Consider the following 27126-nt stretch of genomic DNA (forward strand, 5'->3'; position numbering starts at 1 on the left):
AAAAAAAAAAAAGAGTTGTGCTTTTAAAAAAAAAATTGAGTTGTGCTTTTAAAAAAAAATTGAGTTGTGCTTTTAAAAAAAAATTGAGTTGTGCTTTTAAAAAAAAATTGAGTTGTGCTTTTAAAAAAAAATTGAGTTGTGCTTTTAAAAAAAAAATTGAGTTGTGCTTAAGAAAAAAAAATTGAGTTGTGCTTAAAAAAAACTGAGTTGTGCTTTAAAACACGTTTGAGTTGTGCTTAAAAAAAAGTAGATTTGTGCTTAAAAAGTAGATGTGTGCTTAAAAAAATAGATTTGTGCTTAAAAAAAGTAGAGTTGTACTAACAAAAAGTAGAGGTGTGCGAAAAAAAAAGTAGAGTTGGGCTTTAAAAAAGCAGATTTGTGCTTTAAAAGGTAGATTTGTGCTTAAGAAGTAGATATGTGCTTAAAAAAACAGATTTGTGCTAAAAAAAAGTAGAGTTGTGCTTAAAAAAAGCAGATTTCTGCTTTAAAAGTAGAGTTGTGCTTAAAAAAAGCAGATTTGTGCTTTTAAAATAGATTTGTGCTTTAAAAAAGTAGAGTTGTGCTTTGAAAAGCAGAGTGGGGCTTTAAAAAAGCAGAGTTGTGCTTTAAAAAGTAGATTTGTGCTTAAAAATTCAATTTGTGCTTGAAAAAATCAGATTTGTGCTTAAAAATTAGATTTGTGCTTTAAAAAAAGAGTTGTGCTTAAAAAAAAGCAGATCTGTGCTTCAAAAAATAGTGTTCCGCTTTTAAAAAAGGGCAGATTTGTGCTTAAAAAAAAAAAAGTAGAGTCATGCTTAAAAGAAACAGAGTTGTACTTAAAAACAGTAGAGTTGTACTTAAAAACAGTAGAGTTGTGCTTAGAAAAGTAAATCTGTGCTTAAAAAAAAGAGTTGTGCTTAAAAGAAACAGAGCTGTGCTAAAAAAAAAAAAAAAGCTCTGTTTTGCTTTCAGACAAAGCCTTGTGCTTAAAGCAAATGAAACAAAACCATAACAAAAAAAGGACTTTTGTCCAAGCTTTAGCAGCTTTGGAGCTGCTTGAAACGTTTGGCCACCCTTGGGCTTTTGAAACCCAAGAGCCAAGTTGGGACTTGAGAATCAGCTCCAGCGCCTGCCCTGTAACCACACCGCCCGCACCGTGCCCAGGCGCTCCTCTCTCTCCCCCTCACCAGCTGTCACCACCCTTGATGCTTCCTCCCCGAGGAGGAGCAGTTTGGGCAGAGGCTTTGACCTTCCTGAAAGTTTCAGCCTCCTCCTGGTTGGATTCCTGCCCTTCGTTGAAGGGGTGGTGAGGGATAAGCTGGGTGGTTGTTGGTGGGATGAGGAGGGCGTCGCGCTTGGAGCTGCTTTCACGCCAGAGAAGGAGCTGCTTGGAGTCAGCAGAAGGTCAGGAGCACCACCACCACCACTCCCCTCCCACCCCCACCTCCGAATTGCTCTAAATCAGCTGCTTGCTGCTTGTTTGTAAAATAGGATGGAGGACGAGACTGGTGATCTCTTGATGGTGAAAAGGAAACCTTCGCAATCAGGAGTTAATGGATTTTGATTCCCAGGGAATCCGCTGCTCGGCTGCCCCTCTCCTACCCCACCCCAACCCTCTCCTGCTGCAGCTCCAGTTTTGTGCCATTTCAGCATTCCCAAGTTTTTCCTAAATTACCAAATCACAGGGATTGGAGGGAAACTTATTTACTTTGAGGGTGGTGGAGCCCTGGAGCAGGCTGCCCAGAGAGGTTGTGGAGTCTCCTTCTCTGGAGAGACTCCAACCCCAGCTGGCCATTGTGATCCTGGGCAAGCTGCTGTGGATGGCCCTGCTCTAGCAGGGGGGATGGACTGGATGATCTCCAGGGATCCCTTCCAACCCACACCATTCCATGATTCTGTGAAACCTCCAGCAATTGCTTTGGGAGATGCCCTCTGGTGCTAATGTACATCTCCCTGGATTGCATCTGGGCTGCCTTGCAGCAATGCCTCCCCCAAGCTCCAGGAGACACCATGAGCAGTCACTTTCCTGGAACTCTGCCCCCAGAATTTGGTGGGATATAGAAACTGGAGCTGCCCCTTCCAGCTGGATCTGGGTGCCCTTGCCCTGGCCAGCACCTTCCCCTTCACCCCTTGGCTTTCCTCCACAGCAGCAGGAGCAGAGCTGCCTCTTGTGCCGCGTTCCCCTCACCGCCGCCTGCGTTTGCAACATCTCAAAGGTCTGGGAAAGCTCCGTTTCAGGATGCAGCCAGAGCTGGTTCTCTGTGGTTTGTGTTCCAGTTTGCCACCAGTGCCTCACTCCTCCAATTTGTCTGCCCTTGGGTGATGGCTTCACAGTCCCACCCAGGACATCAGCACCAGGATGATGTCCCTCCACCTCTCAGTCACCTCAAGACGTTCTGATTGACCTTCCAAAACTGTTCAGTCATCTAAATCCCTCCTTTGTGCAAGTTGTCCTCTTCTCTTTGTGGAGCTCTGGAGCCCAGCTGATGCTCACCTCCTCCAGGTGGATGAATCTCAGCTTTGCTTTGAAGATTGGTTTATTTTTTTCCCCCACCAAAGAGCTGTGCACCAGCACGCAGCACACAACCTGCTGCTGTGTCTGCCCCTTCCCACTCCCCCCCCCCCCCAAAAAAAACCCACAAAACAATTTTCAGCCTTTTTTCTTACCTCCAAACCACTGCTGAAGCACCAGCTCCTGGCTCTCCTCGACCATTCAGATGGATGCACCTTCAGTGGCCAAATCTTCTTGCTGAGGTGGTGCTGATCATGGGAGGTGATCTCCTGCCAAGGTGGCACCTAAGGGATGCTCTTTGTGTGCTTCCTCCCAAGGTCACCCCCTCGGCGGGCAGCAAGCTGAAGCGACCAACCTTCCACTCCAGCAGAACCTCCCTGGCTGGGGACACCAGTAACAGCTCCTCCCCAGTCTCTACAGGTGCCAAAACCAGTCGGGCAGGTAAGTTAGGTGGCAAAGCCCCCCCTCAGAAACCCTCCTGCTGCCACTCTTGCTGCTTCTTAGACTGGCCCTGGGTTGGTGGCCAGCTCTGTGTGAGAGGGAACACTGTGGAGCTCTCCCAGCGTGAGGGTTTTCTGCTGCCTTGTTAGACGCTTGGGAACGGAGCAGTCTTGCTGCTGGACCCCCCCCTCAGTTTCAGGGGGGTTGGGTGGGTGGTTGGAAGCAGCCACAGTGGTGCTGGGGATTTGGGTGCTCGGGATGGGGAGGAATCATCAGCATCTTCCTCTTCTTCATCCTCCTCATGGCTGGGGATCATCATCATCCCCCTCCTTCTCATGGCTCTCTTATGTTGGAGCTGGGGAAGACTCTTTCTCCTTCTTTTCCTCCTTCTTTTCCTCCTTCTTTTCCTCCTTCTTTTCCTCCTCCTTTTCCTCCTTCTTTTCCTCCTCCTTTTCCTCCTCCTTTTCCTCCTCCTTTTCCTCCTCCTTTTCCTCCTCCTTTTCCTCCTCCTTTTCCTCCTCCTTTTCCTCCTCCTTTTCCTCCTCCTTTTCCTCCTCCTTTTCCTCCTCCTTTTCCTCCTCCTTTTCCTCCTCCTCTTCCTCCTCCTCTTCCTCCTCCTCTTCCTCCTCCTCTTCCTCCTCCTCTTCCTCCTCCTCTTCCTCCTCCTCTTCCTCCTCCTCTTCCTCACAGCTGTGTCTTACTGAGGATGGAGCACATCTTCCTTCTTCCTCTTTCGTATTCCTCCTTCGTCTTCCTCCTGATCACAGCTCTCTTTTGTTTGGGATGGGGAGGAGTCATTTTCTTCTTCCTCCTCTTTTTATTCTTCCTCTTTTTATTCTTCCTCTTTTTATTCTTCCTCTTTTTATTCTTCCTCTTTTTATTCTTCCTCTTTTTATTCTTCCTCTTTTTATTCTTCCTCTTTTTATTCTTCCTCTTTTTATTCTTCCTCTTTTTATTCTTCCTCTTTTTATTCTTCCTCTTTTTATTCTTCCTCTTTTTATTCTTCCTCTTTTTATTCTTCCTCTTTTTATTCTTCCTCCTCTTATTATTTTTCATCCTCTTTTTATTCTTTCTCCTTCTGCTTCTTCCTTCCTTCTCCTCTCCTTCTTTTTGTTTCCTCCTCCTCCTCCTCCTGCTCACAGCTGTCTCTGCTCCCCCGGCAGACCCCAAGAAGACCGCGAGTCGTCCCACCAGCCGCGCCGGCAGCCGAACCGGCAGCCGGGCGAGCAGCCGGCGGGGAAGCGACGCCTCCGATTTCGACCTGCTGGAGACGCAGTCGGCTTGCTCCGACACCTCGGAGAGCAGCGCGGCCGGCGGGCAGGGAGGCTCCCGCCGGGGGGCAGCCAAACCTTCCAAAATCCCAACCATGTCCAAGAAAACGACCACTGCCACCACCCCAAAAACTCCGGGCCCGAAAAGATAATACTGTACCCCGCCCCCTGAAAGCCCGAGCGGCACCTCCCCCACCTCGACCTGTGTCCAGTTTTTAACCCTGCATTGGATGTATATTTATTCTAAATGGGAGAAACTATATTGTTAAAAGTGTAAAAGAAAAGTTGTGTTATGAAGCTGCCTTATTTTTTTTGAGGGGGTGGATTTGGGTTTGGTTTGGGATTTTTTTTTTCTTTTTTTTTTTTTGGGGGGGGTTTGAGGGAGGGCTTTGGTTGGTGTTTTTTTTTTTTGTTTGTTTGTTTTTTTGGTAAGTTTTTCATGTGAATATTTATGTAGATAAAAAAAAAAATAACCTCTCAGTGCCCTTCCTCTTTGTTTAAGAGAAGGGCCTGGGAAAAAAAATTAAAAAAAAAAAAAAAGGAAAAAAAAAAGGAGAGATGGGAGAAAGGAAGAAAAGTAAAGAAAAATATGAGGTTAAAAAAAAAGAGATGAGAAAGGAAAAATAAAAAGGAAAAAAGAGAATAGAAAGGAAAAAATATTAGAAATGGAAAAAAAGAAAAAAGAGATTAGAAAAAAAAAAGAGAATAGAAAGGAAAAAAGAGATATATTAGAAAGGAAAAAATATTAGAAAGAAAAAAAGAGATTAGAAAGGAAAAAAGATTAGAAAGGAAAAAAGATTAGAAAGGAAAAAATATTAAAAAGGAAAAATATTAGAAAGGGGAAAAAAGAGAGATGAAAGGAGAAAAAAGAGCAAAAAAAGATTAAAGGAAAAAATAGAAAAAATAGGAGAAAAAAAGAAAAAAAAAGGAAGCAAAAAAACCATAAAAATAAATAAAAATAAAGGTCAAGATGTGAAAGTGTAAAGAAAAACTAAACTATAAATAGGATTTCTGCGCGGTGCAGGGTTGTGAACCTGCTTTATCTTTTAGGATTGTTTCCTAAATGCATCTTTATAAACTCTTTAACTTTGCTGTCTCAGCAAGGGGAAATTATATTTAAGAAAGCAAAAACCTGAACTCCTCCTCCAGTGTTCAAGGAACTCTCTTTAAGACTCTTTTTTTTGTAAATCACAAATACCTCAACCAGAGAAACGTGAGGTGAGGGGGACTTGGGGAGGGGAATTGTGTTTCCATTCTTAATTATTATTATTAATAATTAATTATTATTTTTTAAAGCTCTGTGGTTTTACCTGAAGAAAGCAGGAGTTTGACTCAATAAAAATTTGCACACACTTCCCAGCGGAGGTCCCTGCCCTGGTGCTGTCTGGAAAATGCTGTTGGGCTCTAAAGAGGAAGGGGAGGGGGAAAAAAGAAATGCTTGGTGGTGGGGTTGTGGGGGGGGAGGAGGGGTGGGGGTTGTCCACTTGAGCACAGTGGTGAGGCTGCAGGTCTGGATCACTCACATCCAGCAAGAGACTTCTTGTGGGGGGGAGATTCATAGCCTAGGAGAGCATCAAGCCCAAGGTGTTCCTTCCTGAATTGCTGTTTCTCTCCCATCTCTTCTTTAGTATTTTATTTCCTATTTATTTTTTATTTGAATTTTTTTTTTTTTTGTCTCCACTGGTCATTCCACTTCCAAGCAGGCTGAGATTGATGTGACCTCTGCTCCTAGGAAAAATCTGGACTTAAAAAACTGCACAGCTGCTTGTCCTTGAAATGAGTCTCACCAGCACCCTTGCGACGAGTCCTGTCTGGTTTTTGTACACTACTTTTTCTTTGTAATAAAATCCAAGTGACCAAGAGATGGGTTTGGGGTGGGGGTGGAGGGGAAAGGAGCTCACCTGAGCTCCTCCTGGATTTCTTCTTCTTTCTTCATCCTCCCTGGCTCAGACCACGTTGCTGTGTGATTCTCTCAATTGGTTGAAATTGAGGCAAAACACCCTGAAGCTCTACCAATGAATTGTTTCCAAACCAGACACGTTTTTGTATTAAAATTGCTTGCAGTAATAAAACCACCTGGCCTCCTGCTTTCTTCCACAGCCTTGGACTCTCCAAAGTCTGGGAGCTGGAGTTGGTGATCCCAAGGGCTCTCTGCCCAGCCATGAGCTGTCTGCACTCAGGTTTGCTTCCAGGAGGGAGCAGGGAACCACCAGCCCCAAAATGAGAGGGCCCAGGTGGATGGGGGAGTGCTGGTGAAGGTGCTTGGTGGTGTGGGTGCCCACTGGTGAAGGTGCTTGGTGGTGTGGGTGCCCACTGGTGAGGGTGCTTGGTGGTGTGGGTGCCCAAGTGCTGGAAATAGATCTCGGGTGTTTGCCAGTTGGTGAGGTGTGTGTGGCTGCATTGTGTGTTGGTGAGATGTTGGGTGCCACCAGGGGTGTTGGTGACATGTTGGGTGTCCACAGGGGTGTTGGTGAGGTGTTGGGTGTCCACAGGGATGTTGGTGAGGTGTTGGGTGCCCACAGGGGTGTGGGTGACATGTTGGGTGCCCACAGGGGTGTTGGTGAGGTGTTGGGTGTTCACAGGGGCGTTGGTGAGGTGTTGGGTGCCCATAAAGGTGTTGGTGAAGTACTGGGTGCCCACAGGGGTGTGGGTGATGTGTTGGGTGCCCACAGGGGTGTGGGTGACATGTTGCGGACCACAGGGGTGTTGGTGAGGTGTTGGGTGCCCATAAGGGTGTTGGTGAGGTGCTGGGTGCCCACAGGGGTGTGGGTGAGGTGCTGGGTGCCCACAGGATTGTTGGCGAGGTATTGGGTGCCCATAGGGGTGGGTGCACAGGGTGAAGGTGCATTGTGGGGGGTGCCCATGGCAATGGGTGCTGCTGAAATGAGGGCCTGAGAGGGTTGGGTTGGCACAGGTTGGGTGCCCATGGGTGTGGACACTCATGGGTTTGGGTGCCCATGGGTTTGGTTGCCCACAAGGATAAATATCTGAGGGTGAACATCCCTAGGGATGGGTGCCAGTGGATTTGTGTTCCCATGGGTTTGGTTGCCCACCAAGGTGAGCATCCCTAGGGATTGGTGCCCACGGTGTTGAGCATCTCTAGGGATCCATGTCCATGGGTTTGGGTGCTCACAGACTTAGATGCCAATGGTGGTGAGCATCCCTAGGGGTGGGTGCCCATGGCTTTGGATGCCCACGAGGCTGAGCATCCCTAGGGATGGCTGCCCACGGGTTCACGTGCCCAGCGCTGCACCCCATTGCCCGGGGCCCGCCGGGCGGGGAGGGCCGGGACATCCCGCAGCCGTGGCCGGGGCGGTGCTGCTGCCAGGACCATCCCTTTCCTTCGCCCCACCGGGGCGGTCCGGTGCCGGGACGGTGCCCGGGGCCGTGCCGCGGCTGGCGGCTGGGGGGGGGGGGGCGGGAGGGGGACCCCGGTCGCTGGCGGTGGCCATGGGACCGGGGCACGGAGCAGCGGCGGCTCGGTACCCGTTGCGGGCCCTGGCACTGCTCTGGACGGCGGCGGTTCTGTGCCAGCTGGGCAGCGGCAGCGTCCTCCGCCGCCGCCTCCACGGGTTCCTGCAGCGGCGGCTGAGCGGCGGCGAACGGCGAGATGTGCAAAGGGAGATCCTGGCGGTGCTGGGGCTGCCCGGCCGCCCCCGGCCCCGCGCCCCCACCCGCGCCCCCGCCGCCGCCGCTCCGCTCTTCATGCTCGACCTCTATCATGCCGTGGCCGGGGAGGAAGAAGCGGAGGAAGAAGAGGAGGCGGCGGTGTCGTGGCCGGTACTCACCGGGCTCAGCACCCAAAGCCCCCCGCCCGGCAGCGTCGTCAGCAGAGCGGACACCGTGGTCAGCCTGGTCAACATGGGTGAGCGGCGGCACCGGGAGAACCGGGGAGCGGCAGGGGGAACCGGAGTCTACGGGGGGATCACCGGGACAAATGGGACTTGCACGGGCAGCGAGGGGACCGGGGCGCACCGGAGGGACTGGGACGTGAGGGCAAGAGCTAGGCGGCTTTGACAGGAGCGAGGAGAATGTAGCAGACCGGAGGAACCGGAGCCCATGGGGACACCGGGAGGACCAGGGCGTGCGGCGGTACCAACAGGACTGGGGCGCACCGGGAGGACCGGAGCCTGGGAAGGGGCGAACCGGGGGCGTGCGGGCAGGATTTAGGCTGCTTTGGCAGGACCGGGGGGACCGGCAGGACCGGAGCAGACCGGGGCTCACCGGAGGGACCAGAGAGTGCGGAGACTCTGGAGAGCACGGGCAGGATCCAGGCGGCTTGATCAGGACCGGGACGCAGGAGGAAACCCGGGCGACCGGAGCGGACCAGGGCGCACGGAAAGGACCGCAGCCTGTGGGGGCACCGGGTGGGGACCGGGCCATGAGAATCTGGGGGGTGAGGGGTCCCCCCGCGAGGGCAGGCACTGGGGTGCCCTGAACCCAGCAGGATGCACAGACCGGGGTTTGGATACGGAGCTGCTCCCTGCCTTGCTCATCTCTTCAAGAGTGTTCTGGGGTCCCTGTCCAAGCCAAGCTCAAGCAGTCTGAGGAGCATCTGTGCAAAAATCAGGGGACAAGGTGTGGGCAGAGGGTGCCAGCAGGCACAGGGCAGTGTCCTGGTCCATGAGCTGCAGATGTGGCTGGTGCCCTGGGCTCAGGGATGCCTCCCCAGAGCAAGGCTGGATTTGATTGCTGCCAAAGGGCATGTGATGAGAAGCTGCCTCACCATGGCACCACCACGGACCAGACAGGGCTCCTCTCCTGCACCCCTCCAAGCTCTGCACAGGGTGCTGTAGAACGGCCAAGGCTGGTGACAACCGGGGTGGGATCTTCAGGGGAGTCTGGGAAGCCACCTGGGAGGTGTAGGTGCTGGCACAGGGATGTGGGTACAGGGATGTTGGTGCAGGGGTGTGGATACAGGGGGACTGATGAAGGGATGTGGAGAGAAGGGTACTAAGACATGGATGGGCACAGGGGTGTTGGCACAGAGTTGCTGGTGCCGCTCCCGTTCCTGGTACTCCTGGAGCAACCAGGAGAATTGGGGAAGAGTTTCCAGCCTTCAATTTGAATGGCTTTGATTTCTGTGGCTTCATCAGCCCCTTCATGTTAATGAACTCCCTGTTTGTGGCCTTCATTTGCCTGCATAATGTGCTGCACAATTACCCTGCTGGGACATGCAAATGGGGCAAGTCGCTGCTTCCATTGGGCACTTGGACCTCTTTGCTCCCAGCCACCCCACGTAGCCCTGTGTGAGCCGGGCTGGAGCGCAGCTCCCAACGGCACACCTCTTTCCTGGGAAGGGGAAATGGATGACAAACCTCCCCCAGTGCACAAACACCTCCCAGTTTGGGCAGCAAGGGCCTCCGGGCCATGGGCGGCCACTGGGCACCTTCGGTTGGGTGGATCTGCCCCAGCCTATCCTTCTCACTCCCTCTTGGTGTGGAGATCAAGCCCTTGATGTTGGACTGCCCTGTGCTATTTCTGTGCTCTAGCTGAAGGACTCAGGTGTAATTTTAAGCCTGAGGTAAGGATGGGCTTTGAGATTGCTTCTCGGCCAGGGCTGAGGCACCAGCCCGTGAGTCACAGCTACACACAGGCTATAATCACAGAGCTGAGAGGCTTGTAACGGGAAGGCGAGGAGGAGGAGGAGGCTCTCAGCGTGTCCAAGCCCCCTGTGATGGCTCATCACAACACACATCCTCCCTTGCCCTTCCCAACATCCGCCGCTGCCCTGGGATGTGGCTGGATTCCCCCAGCACGGCTCGGGATGAAGCAGTGGAGCAGCTCTGTCTGCCACCAGATGTTTTGGGCTCTTGGCCTGTGGCTGGATGGGGCTGAGCACAGGGCACCAGGAAAGATGCAGCACTTTGCAGGGCCACAGCAATGCTGGCAGGGCTGGAAGGGCTCTGCTGTGAGGACAGGCTGAGAGAGATGGGTTTGTTCAGCCTGGAGAACAGAAGGCTCCAGGGAGACCTTCTGGTGGCCTTTCAGTGCTTCAAGGGCTGAGCAGAAAACTGGACACAGACGTTTGATCAGGGCCTGTTGTGACAGGACAAGGGGGGATGGCTTGTACCCAAAGAGGGAGATTTGGGCTTGAGAGAAGGAAGAATTGGTTCACTGATGAGGGTGATGAGACATTAGCTCAGGCTTCCCAGGGAGATGAGAGCTGCCCCATTCCTGGAACCATTGCAGGTCAGGTTGTCTGGGGCTCTGAGCAACCTGCTCTAGTTGGGGATGTCCCTGCTGACTGCAGGAGAATTGGACTAGGTGACCTTTAAAAGTTCCTTGCACCCCAAACCAGTCCATGATCTTTCTGGCAAGCCACAGCCTCACCAGTGTCACAGTTTGAAGGGGAACTTTAGCCTAGTCCCTGTTCAACCCACCACAACCAGCTGCCCTCAGCTGCTGCTCCCCAGCCCTGCTCTCCAGACCCTTCCCCAGCCTTGCTGCCCTTCTCTTGACCTGCTCCAGCACCTCAATGTCCTTCTTGGAGTGAGGGGAATGGTCCTCCTGATGGTCACCTCAGGAGGATGGGAGAAGCACTGATGAGATGGAGCAGGAGCCTGGCAGAGGCTCAGCTACAAGATAACTCCAAAACCTTTCCCTGCTTTGGAAAGCCTCTGGAGCTTATTTTTCCCCTGCTTGCAAGGGAAGGATGGCATCTTCCTCACATCTCCTTTAAACCTATTTTAGGCCTCAGAGCACTTGATGTGGTCGAATATCCCTGGCATTTCCTTCTAATTCAGTGTCTGAAATGATCATGGGGAGCAGCCAGGACCAGTAATTACGACTGATGCTCAGTATATAGCAACAGAGAAAGTTCACATGGAGAAAAGTGGAGCTAAAAACAACCTGGGGAGCAGGATGATGAAGGGCAGCAGCCTCATCACTCCATCTCTGGGAAGAGATTTGGAGCATGCTGGGACTGGGAGCAGCAGGACTCAGCCTGGTTTGAGCTCAGCATCTCCTTGCATGACCCCACGGCCATGGATGTCTAATCCTGGGGTTTGTTATTTTTCTGGGGGGTGGTGGGAGCACAGGGTGGCATTTAGCTTTGGGGAAAGGTGCAGCAGCTGCTAGGGGTGAGACATTAAACACCGAAGGAAGGGGCAAGGGAGAGCAAAAGAGCTTGGGTTGGGTTTTTTTAGTGAGTCTCATCCACAATCCGGATAATCCACCCACAGATAATTGAGGGTTGGCCATGAGGCTGAGTCAACCCTCCTCAAATCAATAGCAGGTTCCCAGGCACCACCATGGGTTCCTGGCCATCTAGGGGGGGGAACCCAGCACCCACACATCCCCAGCACCAGCTCAGCACCCAGTTTTCCTCCTGGGCAAAAGGGTTCTGGGGGGTTTCAGGGTGCAGCTCCTGGGTTGTAACTTTGCAGCCGTTTATTAATTTGCCAGAAAACTGGAGGTTAGAGTGAGGTAGGGGTTGGGCTCTTCTCCCTGCTGACAAGTGATGGGAGGAGAGGAAATGGCCTCAAGTTGCACCAGGGGAGGTTTAGGTTGGACTTTAGAAGAATGCCTGGTCAGGGACTGGAACAGGCTGCCCAGGGAGGTGTTGGAGTCACTGTCCCTGGGGGTGTTAAAAGAAGTGTGGCCATGGTGGTGGAGGACTTGATGATCTTAGAGGACTTTTCCAGCCCAAACAGTTCTATGATTCCATGAAACTTCTTATCTGAAAGGGTTCTCAAAGCCTGGCACAGGCTGCTCAGGGAGGTGGTTGATTGCCCAGCCCTGGAGGTGTTCAGAGATGTGGTGCTGAGGGCCATGGCTTAGCACCAGGCTTGGTAGAGTCAGAGAATGGTTGGACTCAATGATCTTAAAGGGCTTTGCCAACCAAAATGATTGGATTGCAGTTGGGTTGGGGGACTGGTGTATGCTCCCCCCTGGGGAGGGGGTGAGCAGGACAGATCCAGCTCCCCACAGCATCATCCTTCTGGTCACAGCTGGCCACAGCTGGCCGGGCAGGGAGCAGGAAACGTTCTCCACATCCGCCCTTGCCCGCCTGGCCCTGGGCTTTATTTATACCATAAGTTGTGGTGAGCCCAGGAGCTGGAGGGCATGTGGGGTCTGAAAAAAGAAAAAAAAAAGAGGGGAAAAAAGGAAAGAAAAAAGGAAAAAAATTAAAAGAAAATAAAAGGAAAAAAAATAAAGAAGAAGAAAAAAATAAACCAGAAGAAAACAAAGAAAGAGGTGACCTGTGGCATGGTGAGGGTCCAGCATGGTCCTCCCTGAGCCTTTTGAGGGTCCAGCATGGACCTCCCTGAGCCTTTTGAGAGTCCAGCATGGTCCTCCCTGAGCCTTTCGAGAGTCCAGTATGGACCTCCCTGAGCCTTTTGAGAGTCCAGTATGGACCTTCTTGAGCCTTTTGAGGGTCCAGCATGGTCCTCCCTGACCCTTTTTGCTCCTCAGTTGAGCAGGACCGGGACATCTTCTCACCAAAGCCATACTGGAAGGAGTTCAGGTTCGACCTGACCCAGGTGCCCACGGGGGAGTCGGTGACAGCTGCTGAGTTCCGCATCTACAAGGCACAAAGCCTCAGCAGGCACAGCAACGACAGCCTGCACCTCAGCATCTACGAGGTGGCTGCTGAGCACTCCAACAGGTGACAGGGACAGGGCTGGGGAGGGTGGGGATGAAGATGGGAAAAAAGGTGATGGAGATAGGGATGAAGATGGTGGGGATGGAGAAAAAGGTGATGGAGATAGGGATGAAGATGGTGGGGATGGAGAAAAAGGTGATGGAGATAGGGTGAAGATGGTGGGGATGGAGAAAAAGGTGATGGAGATAGGGTGAAGATGGTGGGGATGGAGAAAAAGGTGATGGAGATAGGGATGAAGATAGCGGGGATGGAGAAAAAGGTGATGGAGATAGGGATGAAGATGGTGGGGATGGAGAAAAAGGTGATGGAGATAGGGTGAAGATGGTGGGGATGGAGAAAAAGGTGATGGAGATAGGGATGAAGATGGTGGGGATGGAGAAAAAGGTGATGGAGATAGGGTGAAGATGGTGGGGATGGAGAAAAAGGTGATGGAGATAGGGATGAAGATGGTGGGGATGGAGAAAAAGGTGATGGAGATAGGGATGAAGATGGTGGGGATGGAGAAAAAGGTGATGGAGATAGGGATGAAGACAGCGGAGATAGAGATGGGGGTGGTGATGGAGGAGAATTGGGATGGAGATTGGGATGGGAAAAAGAAGATAGGAGTGATGGTGGGGATAGAGATGGAGGTGGTGGTGGAGGAGCGTGAGGATGGAGATGAGGATGGGAATGGGAATGAAGACTGGGATGGGGAAAAAAGGTAATAGAGGTAGGAGTTACGGTGAGGATAGAGATGGGGGTGGTGGTGGAGGAGGGTGAGGATGGGGATGGGTGGGAATAGGGATGGAGATGAAGATGGGAATGGGAATGAAGGTGGAGATTGAGATGGGAAAAAAGGTAATGGAGATAGGGATGAAGATGAAGGTGGTGATGGAGGAGGATGAGGGTGGGGATGGATGGGAACAGGGTTGAGGATGGGAATGGGAATGAAGATGGGGATGGGGGTTGGGATGGGAAAGAAGACAATAGGGATAGAAATGAAGATGGTGGGGGTAGGGATGGAGAAGGATGGGAATGGGGATGGGGATTGGGATGGGAATGAAGATGGGGATGTGGATTGGGGTGGGATAGATGATAGGGATAGAGATGAAGATGGTGGAGATGGAGATGGAGGTGATGGAGAGATGAGGATGGGGATGGAAATGGGAATGTAAGTGGAGATGAAAGTGGGGATGGAGATGAAAATGGGGATGGAGATGAAAATGGGGATGGAGATGTTGCCCCTGCAAGCCCCAGCCCCAGCATTTCCCCTTCCCACCACCATACAAACACCAAGGGAAGCAGCACCGCTGCCGCCAGCTGTTCCCACGCTTTCCCAAAGCCACACCTCAGCTTTCCAGCCGGGGCTGGGAGGTTGTTTTTCCCAGGGCAGCTGCCAGGGTGCCACCATCATGTCCAGCACAGCCTGAGGCCCAGGGAGCCGCCATCCTGACCCAGCTGTGCCAGGACCTGTTTGGACACAGGCACTGAGGCCTCATTTCCCTGAATGCTGGTTGGCGTTGGTGCCCCTTGGGTGCTGTTAGTCACCTGCTCAGCTTTCTCCTTCCATTCCCACAGGGAGTCTGACCTGTTCCTGCTGGATGCCCAGGACCTGCGTGCTGGCACCGAGGGCTGGCTGGTGTTTGACGTCACAGCTGCCAGCAGCCACTGGTTAGTGGATCGGAAATACAACCTGGGGCTGCGACTCTACGTGGAGACAGCTGATGGTGAGCCTGCCTGACCTGCCTGCAGGGGCTGGGGCCGAATTCCCAGCAACTGGAATCCTCTTATCCCCTCTTGGTGCCACGGCAGGTGGTGGGGAGGCTTCACCTCGCTGCAGTTGTAGATTTCCAGCTGTGCAGGAGAACTGTGGGCACCAGAACTCAGCTGGGTTTGCCAGCAAGAAGTCTCCCAAGGACATTAATGCTAATGGGGCTGCTGGTGTGGGCTGTTAATAACCCCATTAGCACTTAATGAGCTCCTTACCTGGAGGGATGCTCATGGAATCACAGAATCATCTCAGCTGGAAAAGGCCTCCAAGATCATCAAGTCCAACCATGGACATTAAACCGAGTCCCAGAGTGCCATGGCCAAAAGTTTCTTGCCCACCTCCAGGGAGTGCAGAGCAGCATTCAGACCCTTCTCACCAAGGGTGCTCCAAAGGTGCCTTTGAATGATGCTGAGGAGCACAAAGAGCATCTCCACTCCCACAGGATAGAAGTGGCAGCCATGGGTGCTCTTCTTCCCTCCTAGTGCACTGAGCTTTCCTCCCCAGTGGTAAGGAGCAGGATGGGTCTCACTTGGGCTTTGCCCCTGAATTGCCTCACATCATGGTCAGGATGAGGCTAAGAGGCTGCTGCCCAGGGGGGAAAGAACAGAGCAGGAGCCCTGGGATCATAGAATGGTCCAGGATGGAAGGGACCTGAAAGGTCATCCAGTTCGACCTCATCAGGGACATCAGTCATCAGGGACATCCCCAACTAGATCAGGCTGCCCAGAGCCCTGTTGAGCCTCACCTTGAATATCACCAGGGAAGAGGCCTCAACCACCTCCCTGGGCAACCTGTTCCAGTGTTCCACCACCCTCATAGTGAAGAACTTCTTCCTGATGATCCAGCTCAGGATGCTGAGCCCTCAGCTCCCCACTGCAAATTTCCTCCTTTTCTTTTTTATTTTTTTTGTCTTTGCCTTAACCGAATGAGCTCGTTCTGGGAGCAAAGCCTCACCTGGTGCCACCCCTGCAGGGCACAGCGTTGACCCAGGCTCAGCAGGGCTGCTGGGGCGCCGAGGACCCCGCTCCAAGCAACCCTTCATGGTGACCTTCTTCAGGGCTAGCTCCAGCCCCACGCGCGTCACACGGGCGGCCAAGCCCCCGAGGAGGAGGCAGCAACCCAAGAAGAGCAACGACCTCCCCCACCCAAACAAGCTGCCAGGGATTTTTGGTGAGAATTTAGGGGTGGTGGTGGTGAGAAGAGGTCCCAGGATCAAGCAACCTTCTCTCAGTACCTTGCCTTCTCAGAAATTCCCCTTTCGGCCCCAAGGGAAGCAGAGCAAAGAGCTCCTGGGGTTGTTTGCAGTTTGGGAGGTGCAGATGTGCCCAAGGCAGGGCTGTGCCCTGGGGGGTTCCTGCATGTGGACTTTTTGCATCGTTGCCCTTGGTTTTGAGGCCACCTTGGGAGGGCATCACCCAGGGAGGGCATCACCCAGGGAGGGTGTCACAGCCCCAGGAGAGTATCACAGCCCCAGGAGGCTGTCACACCTCCAGGAAGCCATTCAGGCAGGAGGAGAGTGGCAAGTGTCACCTTTCCCAAGCCCATTTACTTTGGGAAACCCTCAAAACCAACTCCCCTGTGAACAGAGCTGGGATTTAACCATTCCCTGCCAAATCCTCCTCATCCCAGTCTTGGAACACCAAATTCCAGGCTGGTCTGGAGCTCCTTTTCCCTTTGTGCAACGATGGGGGCTCCTCTTCTTTCATTCTTCTGGACTAAACCCCATCACAGGGGCTGCTGAGCCTTACCCTTGAGCAGGGCTGGCTGCAGCAGGGGGGGGGGGTGGGCTGCAGGATACTGACCCCCTGGGGCTGCCCCTGTCCCCTTCTCCCACAGACGACGTCCACGCCGGGGACGGGCGGCAGGTCTGCCGGCGCCACGAGCTCTACGTCAGCTTCCAGGACCTGGGCTGGCTGGTACTGACCTCCTGGGGGAAGGGAATGGAAAATAAACCATCCTTGTCCCTCTTCTGGGCTCCTTCCCAGCCTGGCTTCTCTGGATGTGAGCCAGGAGCTGCCACAGCCCCGTCCTGGGAGGTGGGAAGGCAAATATGAACTGTCACAACCCCACTGGTGTCCTGGGGTGCAGAAGAGGAGTGTGGTCAGCAGGCTGAGGGAGGTGTTCCTGACCCTCTGCTCTGCCCCAGTGAGGCCACATCTGGAGTGTTGTGTCCAGTTCTGGGCTCCCCAGTTCAAAGGGGAGCCACAAAGATGGGGAGGGACCTGGAGCATCCCTGTGAGGAGGAAAGGCTGAGAGCCCTGAGGGTGCTGAGCCTGGAGAAGAGCAGTCCCAGAGGGGATCTGATCAATGCTCAGCAAGAGCTAAAGGATGGGGGACAACAGGATGAGGCCAATCCCTTTTCAGTGGTGCTCAGTGACAGGATGGACACCAAACTGGAAGCCAGGAGGATCCACCTCAACATGAGGAGAAAATTCTTTGTTGTGAGGGTGCTTGAGCCCCAGAGCAGGCTGCCCTGAGAGGTTGTGGAGTCTCCTCTGGAGAGCTTCCAACCCCACCTGGACATTGTGACCCTGGGCAAGCTGCTGTGGGTGAGCCTTTGTTAGCAGGGGGGGGTGGGACTGGATGATCTCCAGAGGGCCCTTCCAACCCCCCACTATTCTGTGACTTTTATGGTTCTGAGACCCCAAACAACTCCTGGCTCACGCTGAAAAAAACCCAAATAAACTCTTGCTGCTGGCACAGCCACTCTGGGAGGAGCTGGAGGGTTGGTTTTGCAGGTGGGGGATGGATGAAGGGGTGCAGAAGGGGTGAAGCCCACACTGCTTACTGCTCTAACCTCCTTTTCTCTTCTGCAGGACTGGGTGATCGCCCCCCAGGGTTACTCAGCCTACTACTGCGAGGGGGAATGTGCCTTCCCCCTGGACTCCTGCATGAATGCCACCAACCATGCCATCCTGCAGTCCCTGGTCAGTGCCATCTGCAGTGGCAGCCCTGGGGGGGGAACAGAGGAAACCCAGAGAGAGCCTACTGGGTCCCAGGAAGAGCTGAGTTTGGGGCTGGCTGTGCCTCTTTGGGAGTGCTTAGGGCAGTGTGCAGTTTAGCTTCAGCTTCCAGCAAAGCGGGGGTGCACACATCTGGATGGGTGCATGCACATCTGGATGGGTGCATGCACATCTGGGGGGGGTGCATGCAGATCTAGATGGGTGCATGGACATCTGGACAGGTGCATGGACATCTGGACAGGTGCATGCACAGCTGGGTGGCTGCTCCCCTGCTAAGCCGTGGGGAAGGGCACCACGTTGCCCATGCAGCTTCCTCCTGAGGGTTTGGGCTGAGGTCCCCAACGAAATGCTGGGCTCAGCATGTTCCAAGCAGGAAAACTTGAATGCCCTATTTTATTATTATTTTTTTTTCTCTTCCCTCCCCAACCCCCCCCCCCCCCCCCCCCCCCCCCCCAACTCACCTCACAGCCCAGCTGGTGCTTTAATTTCTGGAATTTCCTGCCCTGTGAGTGTTTGATTTCCCAATGGCAGAGCCACACCGGCTCCGGTGCTCGCGGTTAATTACAGGGAGCGCCGAGTCCTCGGCCGAGCCTTTGAAGGTGGCACCTGGAGGGGGTTTAATTTTGCCATTAATGAAGCTGCCAGAGGTCCCATCCGGCACTGGACACGATCCTGGCAGCGGCAGGGAGGGGATCTCCCCCACCCTACACCCCTAAACCCAACGCTTTTCCCAAAACGGAGCTGTTCGGGCAGGATGTGAATCACCTGGCGCCCGGATCCGGCTCTTCTGGGAAGCGCCGGAGCAAAGGCGACTGGGGCACGGTGCCAGCCCCAGTTTGTGCTGCAAATAGCAGGGTTTGACAGCAAAAACACCAGACTTCCGAGCTGGGAGAGCCGGGCTGCCCCTGCAATAAATTAATCACACATGTCGGGCAGAGCCAGCAAGGGCTGCATGCAGCCAGCAGCCTCTGAGCTTCCCGGCTCCTCCTGCACAGGGAATCGCTGGGATAACCTCTGTCCTGAGCTGGGAATGAAGGGCAGTCGTGTTCAGAGAGGTGTTGGCTGCTTGCAGTTTTAGTGCACAAGGTTGAATTTGCAGCCCTGAAGGAGAATCTCTATTGCAGCACTCCCTCCACCACCCCTACCCCCACCAGGAGAGAGACCTGCACTGCCCTGATGGCATTTTTATTATTTTGGGATTGGTTGGTTGGTTTATTTTTTGTTTTGTGTTGTTTTGTTTAGCCATTTCCCTATTTACAGAGAGAAAAAAAGCCCAGAAATTCCCAAATGAATGAAGGGGCTGCCTGGCCAGCACAGTGCCACAAACCCTGCTCCAATATAAACTGCAGCAAGGACTGCCCAGAGCTGAGGATAAATATTTGTGTAAAAAGCTGCAAATAATTTCCCCATTCACCCAGGGGTTTGGGTTTCCTTTTTCTGCAGAGCTGGTTTGATTATTTTTTTTTTCCCCCCCTGCTTTTACCACCCCCCCCCCCCCCCCCCCCCCGCCCCTTCTGTCTGGAGCCACGTTCACTGATGCTCATGGCTTCCATCCCTCCACCCACCCCAGGTCCACCTGATGAAGCCTGAGGCTGTGCCCAAGGCCTGCTGTGCCCCCACGAAGCTCAGTGCCACCTCTGTCCTCTACTACGACAGCAACAACAACGTCATCCTCAAGAAGCACCGCAACATGGTGGTGAAGTCCTGTGGCTGCCACTGACAGCTGGCTCACATCTGGCCCCATTCCTGAACATCCCATCCCTTTCCGTGTCCTCATTCCTGTCCCTTTCCCTTTCCCCACCTTTGAGTGTCCTACCTCTGTCCCCACCCTTGAACATCCCATCCCTGTCCCTTTCCCCATTCCATAACGTCCTATCCCTGTCCTAATCCCTGAACATTCCATCCCTCTCCGAGTCCCAATTCCTGTCCCTTTCCCTTTCCCCATCACTGAATGTCCCGTCCCTGAACATTCCATCCCTGTCCCCATACCTGAACATCCCATCCCTGTCCCTTTTCCCATCCCTGACTGTCCTATCCTTGTCCCCATCCATGAACATCCCATCCCTGAATGTTCCATCCCTGCCCCTGTCTTCATCCCTGAATGCCCTATCCTGAATGTCCCATCCCTGAACAGCTCATTCCTGCCCCTGTCCTCATCCCTGAATATCCCATCCCGAATGTCCCATCCCTATCCATTTCCCCATCCCTGAATGTCCCATCCCTGAACAGCCCATCCCTGTCCTTTTCCCCATTCCTGAACATTTCTATCCCTCAAGTCCCATCCCTGCCCCTTTCCCCATCTCTGAATATCTCATCCCTGAACATCCCATCCTTAAACATCCCATCCCTGTCCCTTTCCCCATCCCATCCCTGTCCCTTTCCCCATCCCATCCCTCTACTTTTTCCCATCCCATTCCTGTCCTTTTCCCTATCCCATCCCTGTCCTTTTCCACATCCCATCCCTGACCCTTTCCCCATTCCAGCCCCACCAAATCAATGTGACACTGGGTTTCTGCTGCCTGTGTTGAAGAGGAGCTTCATGGGCTGCATCATAGCAAAGACCATTAATAATGATTAATAATTATTAATAATAATACTAATAAATCCCTCCCACCCCTTCCTAGAAGTGGATGTAAATAATAGGAACCTTTTCCTCTCCCAGGACCCTGAATGAGACAAGTGCAGCCAGGCCCATAGCTATAAACACAGGAGAGAGCTTTGTGCCTCCTTCTGTGGCTGTTTCCTCCCTGGCTGATGTGTTGATGGCTCCCAGGCTGCTGCAGGGTCTGCTGGAAGCATTTTTGGGCTGAAGGGTAACCAGGACAAGGGAGGAAGCCTCTGAGAAGACCTTATTGGGGCCCTCCAGTATCTGAAGGGGGCTACAAGAGAGCTGGGGAGGGATATTGTAGGGTGTCAGGGAGTGATAGGACTGGGGGGAATGGAACAAAAATAGAAATGGGGAGATTCAGATTGGATGTTAGGAAGAAATTCTTCCCCATCAGGGTGGTGAGATACTGGAACAGGTTGCCCAGGGAGGTTTCTCCCTGGAGGTTTTTAAGGCCAGGCTGGATGTGGCTGTTAGCAACCTGATCTAGTGTGAGGTGTCCCTGCCCATGGCAGGGGGGTTGGAACTGGATGAGCCTTGAGGTCCCTTCCAACCCTGACAATTCTATGATTGTATGATTCAATTGCTCTGGGATTGAGCTATTTCTAGCCACATGTGCCCAACTAAGCCACGTCTAACCAAGTGCTTTTCATTCCCTTCATCAAAACACTCTCAGCCAGTTAAGGAGCTGGCTGCCTAACCTGCTCCTGTTTGCTTCACCAGACTCAGCCAGTTGGAAATCAATAAAGAAACCCACAAAAAAAAAAAAATCCCTGTTGAGCTATGGCACTGTTATAAAATAAACACCTAGTCTGGAAAGTCAACACCAAAGTTCTCTTGCTCTTTGTTGTAAAATAAATGTCACAGCACAGCAGAGCTCTGTTTGGAGGATGGAGGGGGGGAGAAAAAAAATCTCCAGGATCAGCTAAAAATGTACCTGTTTGCTTGCAAATGAGCCTGGCCAAAGGGTTGTGATGTGAATTTTAGGGCAGGCTGTGGTTCCCCAGCTGTGTTCAGAGGTGGATGCTTCCCCTGGGCTCCTGACCGAGCTGCAGCCACACAATTTGTGCTGTTTGCACAATTAAGTTACTTATTTGCTGTGATTTTTGCAAAGGCAAAGGCCTGGCCTGTTTCTCAGCTCAGGGAGCTGGGGAACCTTGTGTCACTGAACACACAATCCTAGAATGGTTTGGGTTGGAAGGGACCTCCAAAGGTCATCCAGTCCAACACACCCCCCCCCCCCCCCTGCAGTCAGCAGGGACATCCTCCACCAGAGCAGGTTGCTCACAGCCTTGTCAAGCCTCACCTCGAAGATCTCTTGGGATGGGGCCTCCACTATCTCCCTGGGCAACCTGTTGCAGTGTTCCAGCACCACCATGATGCAGAACTTGTTCCTAACATCCAGTCTAAATCTGCTCTGCTCTCATGTCAAACCATTGCCTCTGGTCCTGCCACTGCAGACCTTTGCAAACAGTCTCTCTGCAGCCTTCTGGTAGCCTCCTCCAGGTACTGGAAGGCAGCAGTTCTAAGGTCTCCCTGGAGCCTTCTCTTCTCCAGGCTGAACACCCCCAGCTCCCTCAGCCTGTCCTCACAGCAGAGGTGCTCAGCCCCCTGAGCATTTTTGTGGCCCTTCTCTGGACCCACTCCATCAGATCCATGTCCTTTGTGTGCTGAGGGCTCCACAGCTGGACACAGCACTCCAGGTGAGGTCTTAGATAAATGCAAAGGGAAAAACCCTAATAAACCACCCAAGAGCTGCTCCCTGTGCATGCCTGGCTTCCCCAGAAGCCTTGCTTCTTTGAAAAGCTTTTATCTGCTCATTCCACATGAAATCCAGCTCAGGACGTGCTCGTGGCTGGGTGGAAGCTGAGGGCTTCCACCATCTGCCCTGCCCAGCAAAGGCTCTCTCTGTTCTCCCACTGACACATCCCAGTAAATGGGAGCTGTAGGACGGAGATGGATTCGGACCAGGCTGCCTTCCCCGCAGGATGGAGACCTACCTCCCTCTGCCGATGGGAAAGAACACTGCAGAGCCAGGGCCACCACAACTGCCTCCACCAGGTCCTGCTGCTGGAGAAGTGTGAGAGATTCAGCTCTGCTCTTCTTGCCCTGGCAGAGGCAGCTTGCCCCAGAGCCAGGATTTGGGCACTGGATTGGAGAAGATGTCAAATGCCAAAAAAAAAAAAAAAAAAAAGCCAAAAAGCCAAAAAGAAAGGAGCATCTTTGCTCAAAAGCAAAGCTCATCCTCACACAGTGTTCAGAACCCAACAGAGAGGGCCAAGGCCTCAGTAATTTCAAAACTAGGTTTTATTTTTACCAAACATAAAGACTCCCCAGAACACAGCAGCAGAACCTGCTGTGCAGTATGGTGCACAGAACCCTGGGCAGTGCAGGATGGTACAGGCTGAGATGTGATTTATCCCTGGTGGGGCCAGACCCCCAAGCACTGTCCAGAGGCATCTTCACTCCAAGCTTTGCAGGGGGATTTCGACAGAAGCTGCAGGTGCTGGGCACTGCCACGGGGTCATGGAGCTGTCTCATCCCAGCCCAGCTCTCTCTAGCCCCTTCCTGGCCAGGCTCACCCCATCCAGAGCCCCCTTTTAGGGCTGAGCTCAGGGGCACTCCCCACAGTCAGAGATGATCACCTTCTGCTTCGGTTTCCCATCTTTGGTGCCTTGAGCCTTTGAGGAAAGAGCAGCAGGAATGAGAAGCACAACATCTAGGGCAGGAAGGAAGAGAGGGGAGAAAGAGAGGAGGGCAAGAGAGAAGAAGGGGAAGAAAGGAAAGATGGGGAAGAGGAGAAGAGAGGGAGAAGAGGAGAAGAAGAGGGGGAGAAGAGGGGGAGAAGAGGGGGAGAAGAGGGGGAGAAGAGGGGGAGAAGAGGGGGAGAAGAGGGGGAGAAGAGGGGGAGAAGAGGGGAGGAAAAGGGGGAGAAGAGGGGGAGAAGAGGGGAGGAAGAGGGGGAGAAGAGGGGGGGAAGAGGGGGAGAAGAGGGGGGGAAGAGGGGGAGGAAGAGGGGAGGAAGAGGGGAGGAAGAGGGGAGGAAGAGGGGAGGAAGAGGGGGGGAAGAGGGGGGGAAGAGGAGGGGAAGAGGGGAGGAAGAGGGGAGGAAGAGGGGAGGAAGAGGGGAGGAAGAGGGGAGGAAGAGGGGAAGAGGAGAAGAGGGGAGGAGGGAAGCTCTGGCCTGCCCTACCTCGATCTGCCGCACCACGTCCATGCCCTCCGTCACCTCCCCAAACACCACGTGCTTGCCATCCAGCCAGTCTGTCTTATCGCAGGTGATGAAGAACTGGGAGCCATTGGTGTTTGGGCCAGAGTTGGCCATGGATAACAGCCCTGTGATCCAAAAGGGTTGTGCTATGGCTGGGGTGGGAGCGGCGAGCTCCAGCACCTGAGCCGCTGCTTCCAGCCAAACCCATTCCCAGGCCTCACAAAATGCTGTTAAGTTCTAGGAGAGCCTCTAAATATTAAACTCCACAGAAACTACTGGAAACCAGTGGCAGCCATGAAAGATGGAAAGAGAGAGAGACTGCTCATCTCTTCTTAGCTGCAGCAACAGAAAAGCTGTTTGGGTGGAGACAAACTTGCTTGGGTTTTTTTTGTTTTTTTCTGCTTTTTATAGCCACACTGTGACATCCTTCCTTTAAAATCAAACAGGAAAGCAGCTCTGAGGTGCTCTCTCCAGTATGTGATACTGGAAACCAGAGTATCTCCATGGATGGAATGAATGATGATGACAGGGATTGGTCTGACCATGGCAGATTCTACACCATGGCAGAAGTGTTCACCCAACACAGACCGTAACTCAGGGCTGCTGCTGTCAACATGCTCTAGGTCAAAACAGCCCAAGTGTGACCCCTTAGATGATGTTGAGACACTCTGCTCTCCAGCCCCTGCCTGGGAAGAGAGCTCTACCTGGCCCTGTGTGTTTGAGAATGAAGTTTTCATCATCAAACTTCTTCCCGTAGATGGATTTGCCGCCAGTGCCGTTGTGGTTGGTGAAGTCTCCAGCCTGGCACATGAACTGGGGGATGATGCGGTGGAAGCTGCTGCCCTTGAAGCCAAAGCCCTTCTCGTGGGTGCAGAGGCAACGGAAATTCTCTGTGTGGGGGCAAAGGGGAGAGCAGTGAAAGCTGTGTCCCAGCTGGAAGCCACCACACCCCCAGGCTGACCTCCTACTCACCTACGGTCATGGGCACCACATCCGAGCGCAGGAGGATCTGCAGCCGCCCCGCAGGTTTATTTCCAATCTTGATGTCCATGAACACCTGAGGGTTGACTCGAGTTTTCTTGGCAGGAGGCTCACCCTGGGCAGGGAAAGGAAAAAAAAGCAAGTGCAGATGACATCCCTCTGCTCTACCTCCAGAGACAGCCAGCCTCATGCCTTTGAGACAGCAAGGCTGCAGGCAGCTCTTTACCCTACCTCCTGTGCCTCTGTTTTGGGGGCCTCTGCTCCTGCCTCCTCTGCATTCTCCTCCAAAGTCTTCCCTGAAAACTTCTTCAGCCACTCATCATCTGACCAGACTGTGGTGGCAGAAGGAAAGGTCAGAGCAGAGGAACTGAAAAGAAGGAGCATGCACATGGCTGCACAGGTCAGGGTCACATCTGAGATGTGGCAATTAGAAGTGCAGCCAAGAGGGTTTCCATCCAGGGAATATTTTGGGTTGTTTAAGTTATTTGGTCATTAGGATACTGCTCAGATCCTCAAGATCCCTAAACAGGATCCCTAAACCTTGGATCTGAGGATTAATGTATCTGAGGAGGACCTGAGCAGCATCCAGAGGCTCTGCCTAAGCAGAGAGGTTGATACAAGAAGCTCCACGGGACACCAACTCACCAGGCCTGGAGGATCCTTCTTTAATCCTCATTGGTTTGGCCAAGTTCACACGAATTGTCCTGCCAAAGAGCTCAGACTCGTTCTGCAGAGGGAAAAAAAAAAAGGACAAAGCCCACCAGAAGGTTAAAAAAAGAAAAAAAATCATCATGACCCCCAATCCCTGCAGAAGTCAGAGGAAAACAGAGGAGAACAGAGTTGGCTTTCTCTGTGTAGCCCACACCACACAGGACCTCACTCTGGAGGACAGCAAAGCCAAGTGGATGAACAGGAGCAGGCTCCATACCATGTTGTCAATAGCTGCTGCTGCATCCTGCCAAAAGAAAAATAACAGGAAATCATTATCAGCATTTTTTTCTCTCTCTCCATCTCAGTACATCACACCCCAGCAGCTCACTGCAATAAAGAGTGCCAAAGGACTGGGCTCCTAAACCTCAGTTACCCCAGGGCAGTCAGAACTGGTGGATGGTTAAGCACCAGAGAGGAGAAGGCTCCAGGGAGACCTTCTGGTGGCCTTTCAGGACTTAAAGGGGTCAGTAAGAAAGCTGGGGACAGACTTTTGAGCAGGGCCTGTTGTGACAGGTCAAGGGGTGATGGTTTGAAACTAAAAGAGGGAGATTCAGGCTGGAGAAAAGAGGAGAAATGTTTTACACTGAGGGTTCTGAGACCCTGTCAGAACCCAGAGAGGTGGGAGGTGCCCCGTCCTGGAACCATCCCAGGTCAGGTTGTGTAGGGCTCTGAGCAACCTGCTCTAGTTGGGGATGTCCCTGCTGACTGCAGCGGGGTTGGAATCCCCTGGAGGGGTTTCAAAGCCATGGAGATGTGGTGCTGAAGGACATGGTTTAAGGGGTGCCCTGGCACTGCTGGGTTAATGGCTGGGACTCGATGATCTTTCCCATCTTCAACGATTCCCCGACTCTATGAACAGGAGTGGAGGCAGAGGAGGACCTGAGCAGCTCAACCACCTGCTCCTTCCTCACCTCCGCCAGCTCGAACTCGACGAAGGCGAACCCTCGGTGCTTTTCTGCAGGGACAGAAGCAGGCGGTCAGTGGCAGCAGCGACAGCGGTCCCACAGCCACCCAGCAGCGCCTCTCTCCCCCGGGACTGCTCACTCCACGCCGCGGGAATGCTTCCCGGCAGCGCCAGCCGGGACCAGCCCAGCCCCGCCCCCGGTCCCCTGCAAGCCCCGGAGCCACGCACCGGTCTCGTAGTCCAGCGGGATCTGGATGTCGGTGATATCCCCGAAGGGGATGAAGGCAGCGTGCAGAACCTTCTCGTCCACCTCCTCCGCCAGCCCTCCTGCGGGGCGGACAAGTCGTCACCGCCTACCGGGACCTGGCCCCGGCCCCGGCCCCGTCGCCCGGGGCAGCGCCCGGCCCCGCCACTCACCCACGTACAGCACCCGCTTGGTGGCCGCCATCTTGCCGCCGCCCGCCCCGGAACCGCCGCCCGCGCTTCCGCCGGAGGGACCGGAGACGGGACGGGACGGGGCGGGGCCGAAGCGGGAACGGTGCCGCAGCTGGGGAACGGGAGCGGTGCAGGTGAAATTAAGGACACGGTGCTCGGCTCCCTGCACGGAGGGTGCAGCCCAGCACTGTTGTGCTACCGGTGTCCGCCCTCAGGGAAGCGGCATCGAGAACCGGTCTGTCCCGGTCACAGTCACCACCCCCTTGCAGCCCTCCGGGCTAGGGGCGCTGGAAATCTGCCCGGTGGAAAAGGGCCGGGGAGAGTTGGTCAAGGGGCGGCTGAATGGGACCTCCCTGCCTCTCTCCAGCTCCCTGAGAGGAGGTTGCAGGCAGCTAGGGGTTGCTTTTTTGTCCCAGTGAACAAGCAACAGGATGAGACAGAGCAGACTTAAGTCACACCAGGGCAGGTTGAGGCTGGATACAAAAGAACAATTTCTTCCCTAGAAGGGTTGTCAAGGCCTGGCCCAGGCTGCCCAGGGCAGAGGTGGAGTCCCCATCCCTGGAGAGGTTTCAAGGCCATGGAGAGGTGATGCTGAGGGCCATGCTTTAGCAGTGACCTGGCAGTGGTGGGTTGTGCTTGATCTTAAAGGTCTCTTCCAAACACAATTCTACAAAATACAAACCCCAGCAGAGCTTCTCCTCTCTAGCAGAGACCCAAACCCCTTCACTCTTCTCTTCGATCATTGCTTAGTTCTA

The 27126-nt window shown here is 53.4% G+C and overlaps 3 protein-coding genes across 3 annotated transcripts in view; 2 read left to right on the forward strand and 1 right to left on the reverse strand.

The window, feature by feature from the left end:
* MACF1 (microtubule actin crosslinking factor 1) overlaps positions 1-4545 on the forward strand; it is a 144165-nt gene extending 139620 nt beyond the window's left edge. Inside the window, 2 exon segments of the mRNA XM_054395252.1 lie at positions 2809-2932; positions 4096-4545. Of these exon segments, the coding sequence (XP_054251227.1) occupies positions 2809-2932; positions 4096-4355 (384 nt within the window). The 3' untranslated portion in view covers positions 4356-4545.
* A 3108-nt stretch (positions 4546-7653) lies between these two features.
* Positions 7654-19244, forward strand: LOC128977611 (bone morphogenetic protein 8B-like). The gene is made up of 7 exons (XM_054395199.1): positions 7654-8068; positions 12622-12814; positions 14369-14517; positions 15534-15731; positions 16398-16477; positions 17378-17488; positions 19095-19244. The coding sequence occupies exons 1-7, from the start codon at positions 7654-7656 to the stop codon at positions 19242-19244; spliced, it is 1296 nt and encodes a 431-aa protein (XP_054251174.1).
* A 3191-nt stretch (positions 19245-22435) lies between these two features.
* On the reverse strand, positions 22436-26384 carry PPIE (peptidylprolyl isomerase E). The gene is made up of 10 exons (XM_054395254.1): positions 26354-26384; positions 26165-26263; positions 25944-25987; positions 25250-25276; positions 24967-25048; positions 24553-24653; positions 24313-24436; positions 24045-24230; positions 23323-23465; positions 22436-22810 (listed from the first exon to the last, which is right to left on the reverse strand). The coding sequence occupies exons 1-10, from the start codon at positions 26382-26384 to the stop codon at positions 22742-22744; spliced, it is 906 nt and encodes a 301-aa protein (XP_054251229.1). The 3' UTR covers positions 22436-22741.
* Between the last annotated feature and the right edge of the window lie 742 nt (positions 26385-27126).

Source organism: Indicator indicator, chromosome 33 (assembly GCF_027791375.1).
Source record: "Indicator indicator isolate 239-I01 chromosome 33, UM_Iind_1.1, whole genome shotgun sequence".
NCBI lineage: Eukaryota > Metazoa > Chordata > Aves > Piciformes > Indicatoridae > Indicator > Indicator indicator.

Coding starts and splice junctions, on each gene's coding strand:
- LOC128977611 (XM_054395199.1), top strand. CDS start 7,654: ATGGGACCGGGGCACGGAGCAGCGGCGGCTCGGTACCCGTTGCGGGCC. Junction 16,478..17,377: donor TCCAGGACCTGGGCTGGCTG/GTACTGACCTCC, acceptor TCTCTTCTGCAG/GACTGGGTGATCGCCCCCCA. Junction 17,489..19,094: donor ATGCCATCCTGCAGTCCCTG/GTCAGTGCCATC, acceptor CACCCACCCCAG/GTCCACCTGATGAAGCCTGA.
- PPIE (XM_054395254.1), bottom strand. CDS start 26,384: ATGGCGGCCACCAAGCGGGTGCTGTACGTGG. Junction 24,437..24,552: donor CCAAAACAGAGGCACAGGAG/GTAGGGTAAAGA, acceptor TTCCCTGCCCAG/GGTGAGCCTCCTGCCAAGAA. Junction 24,231..24,312: donor TGTGGTGCCCATGACCGTAG/GTGAGTAGGAGG, acceptor GCCCCCACACAG/AGAATTTCCGTTGCCTCTGC.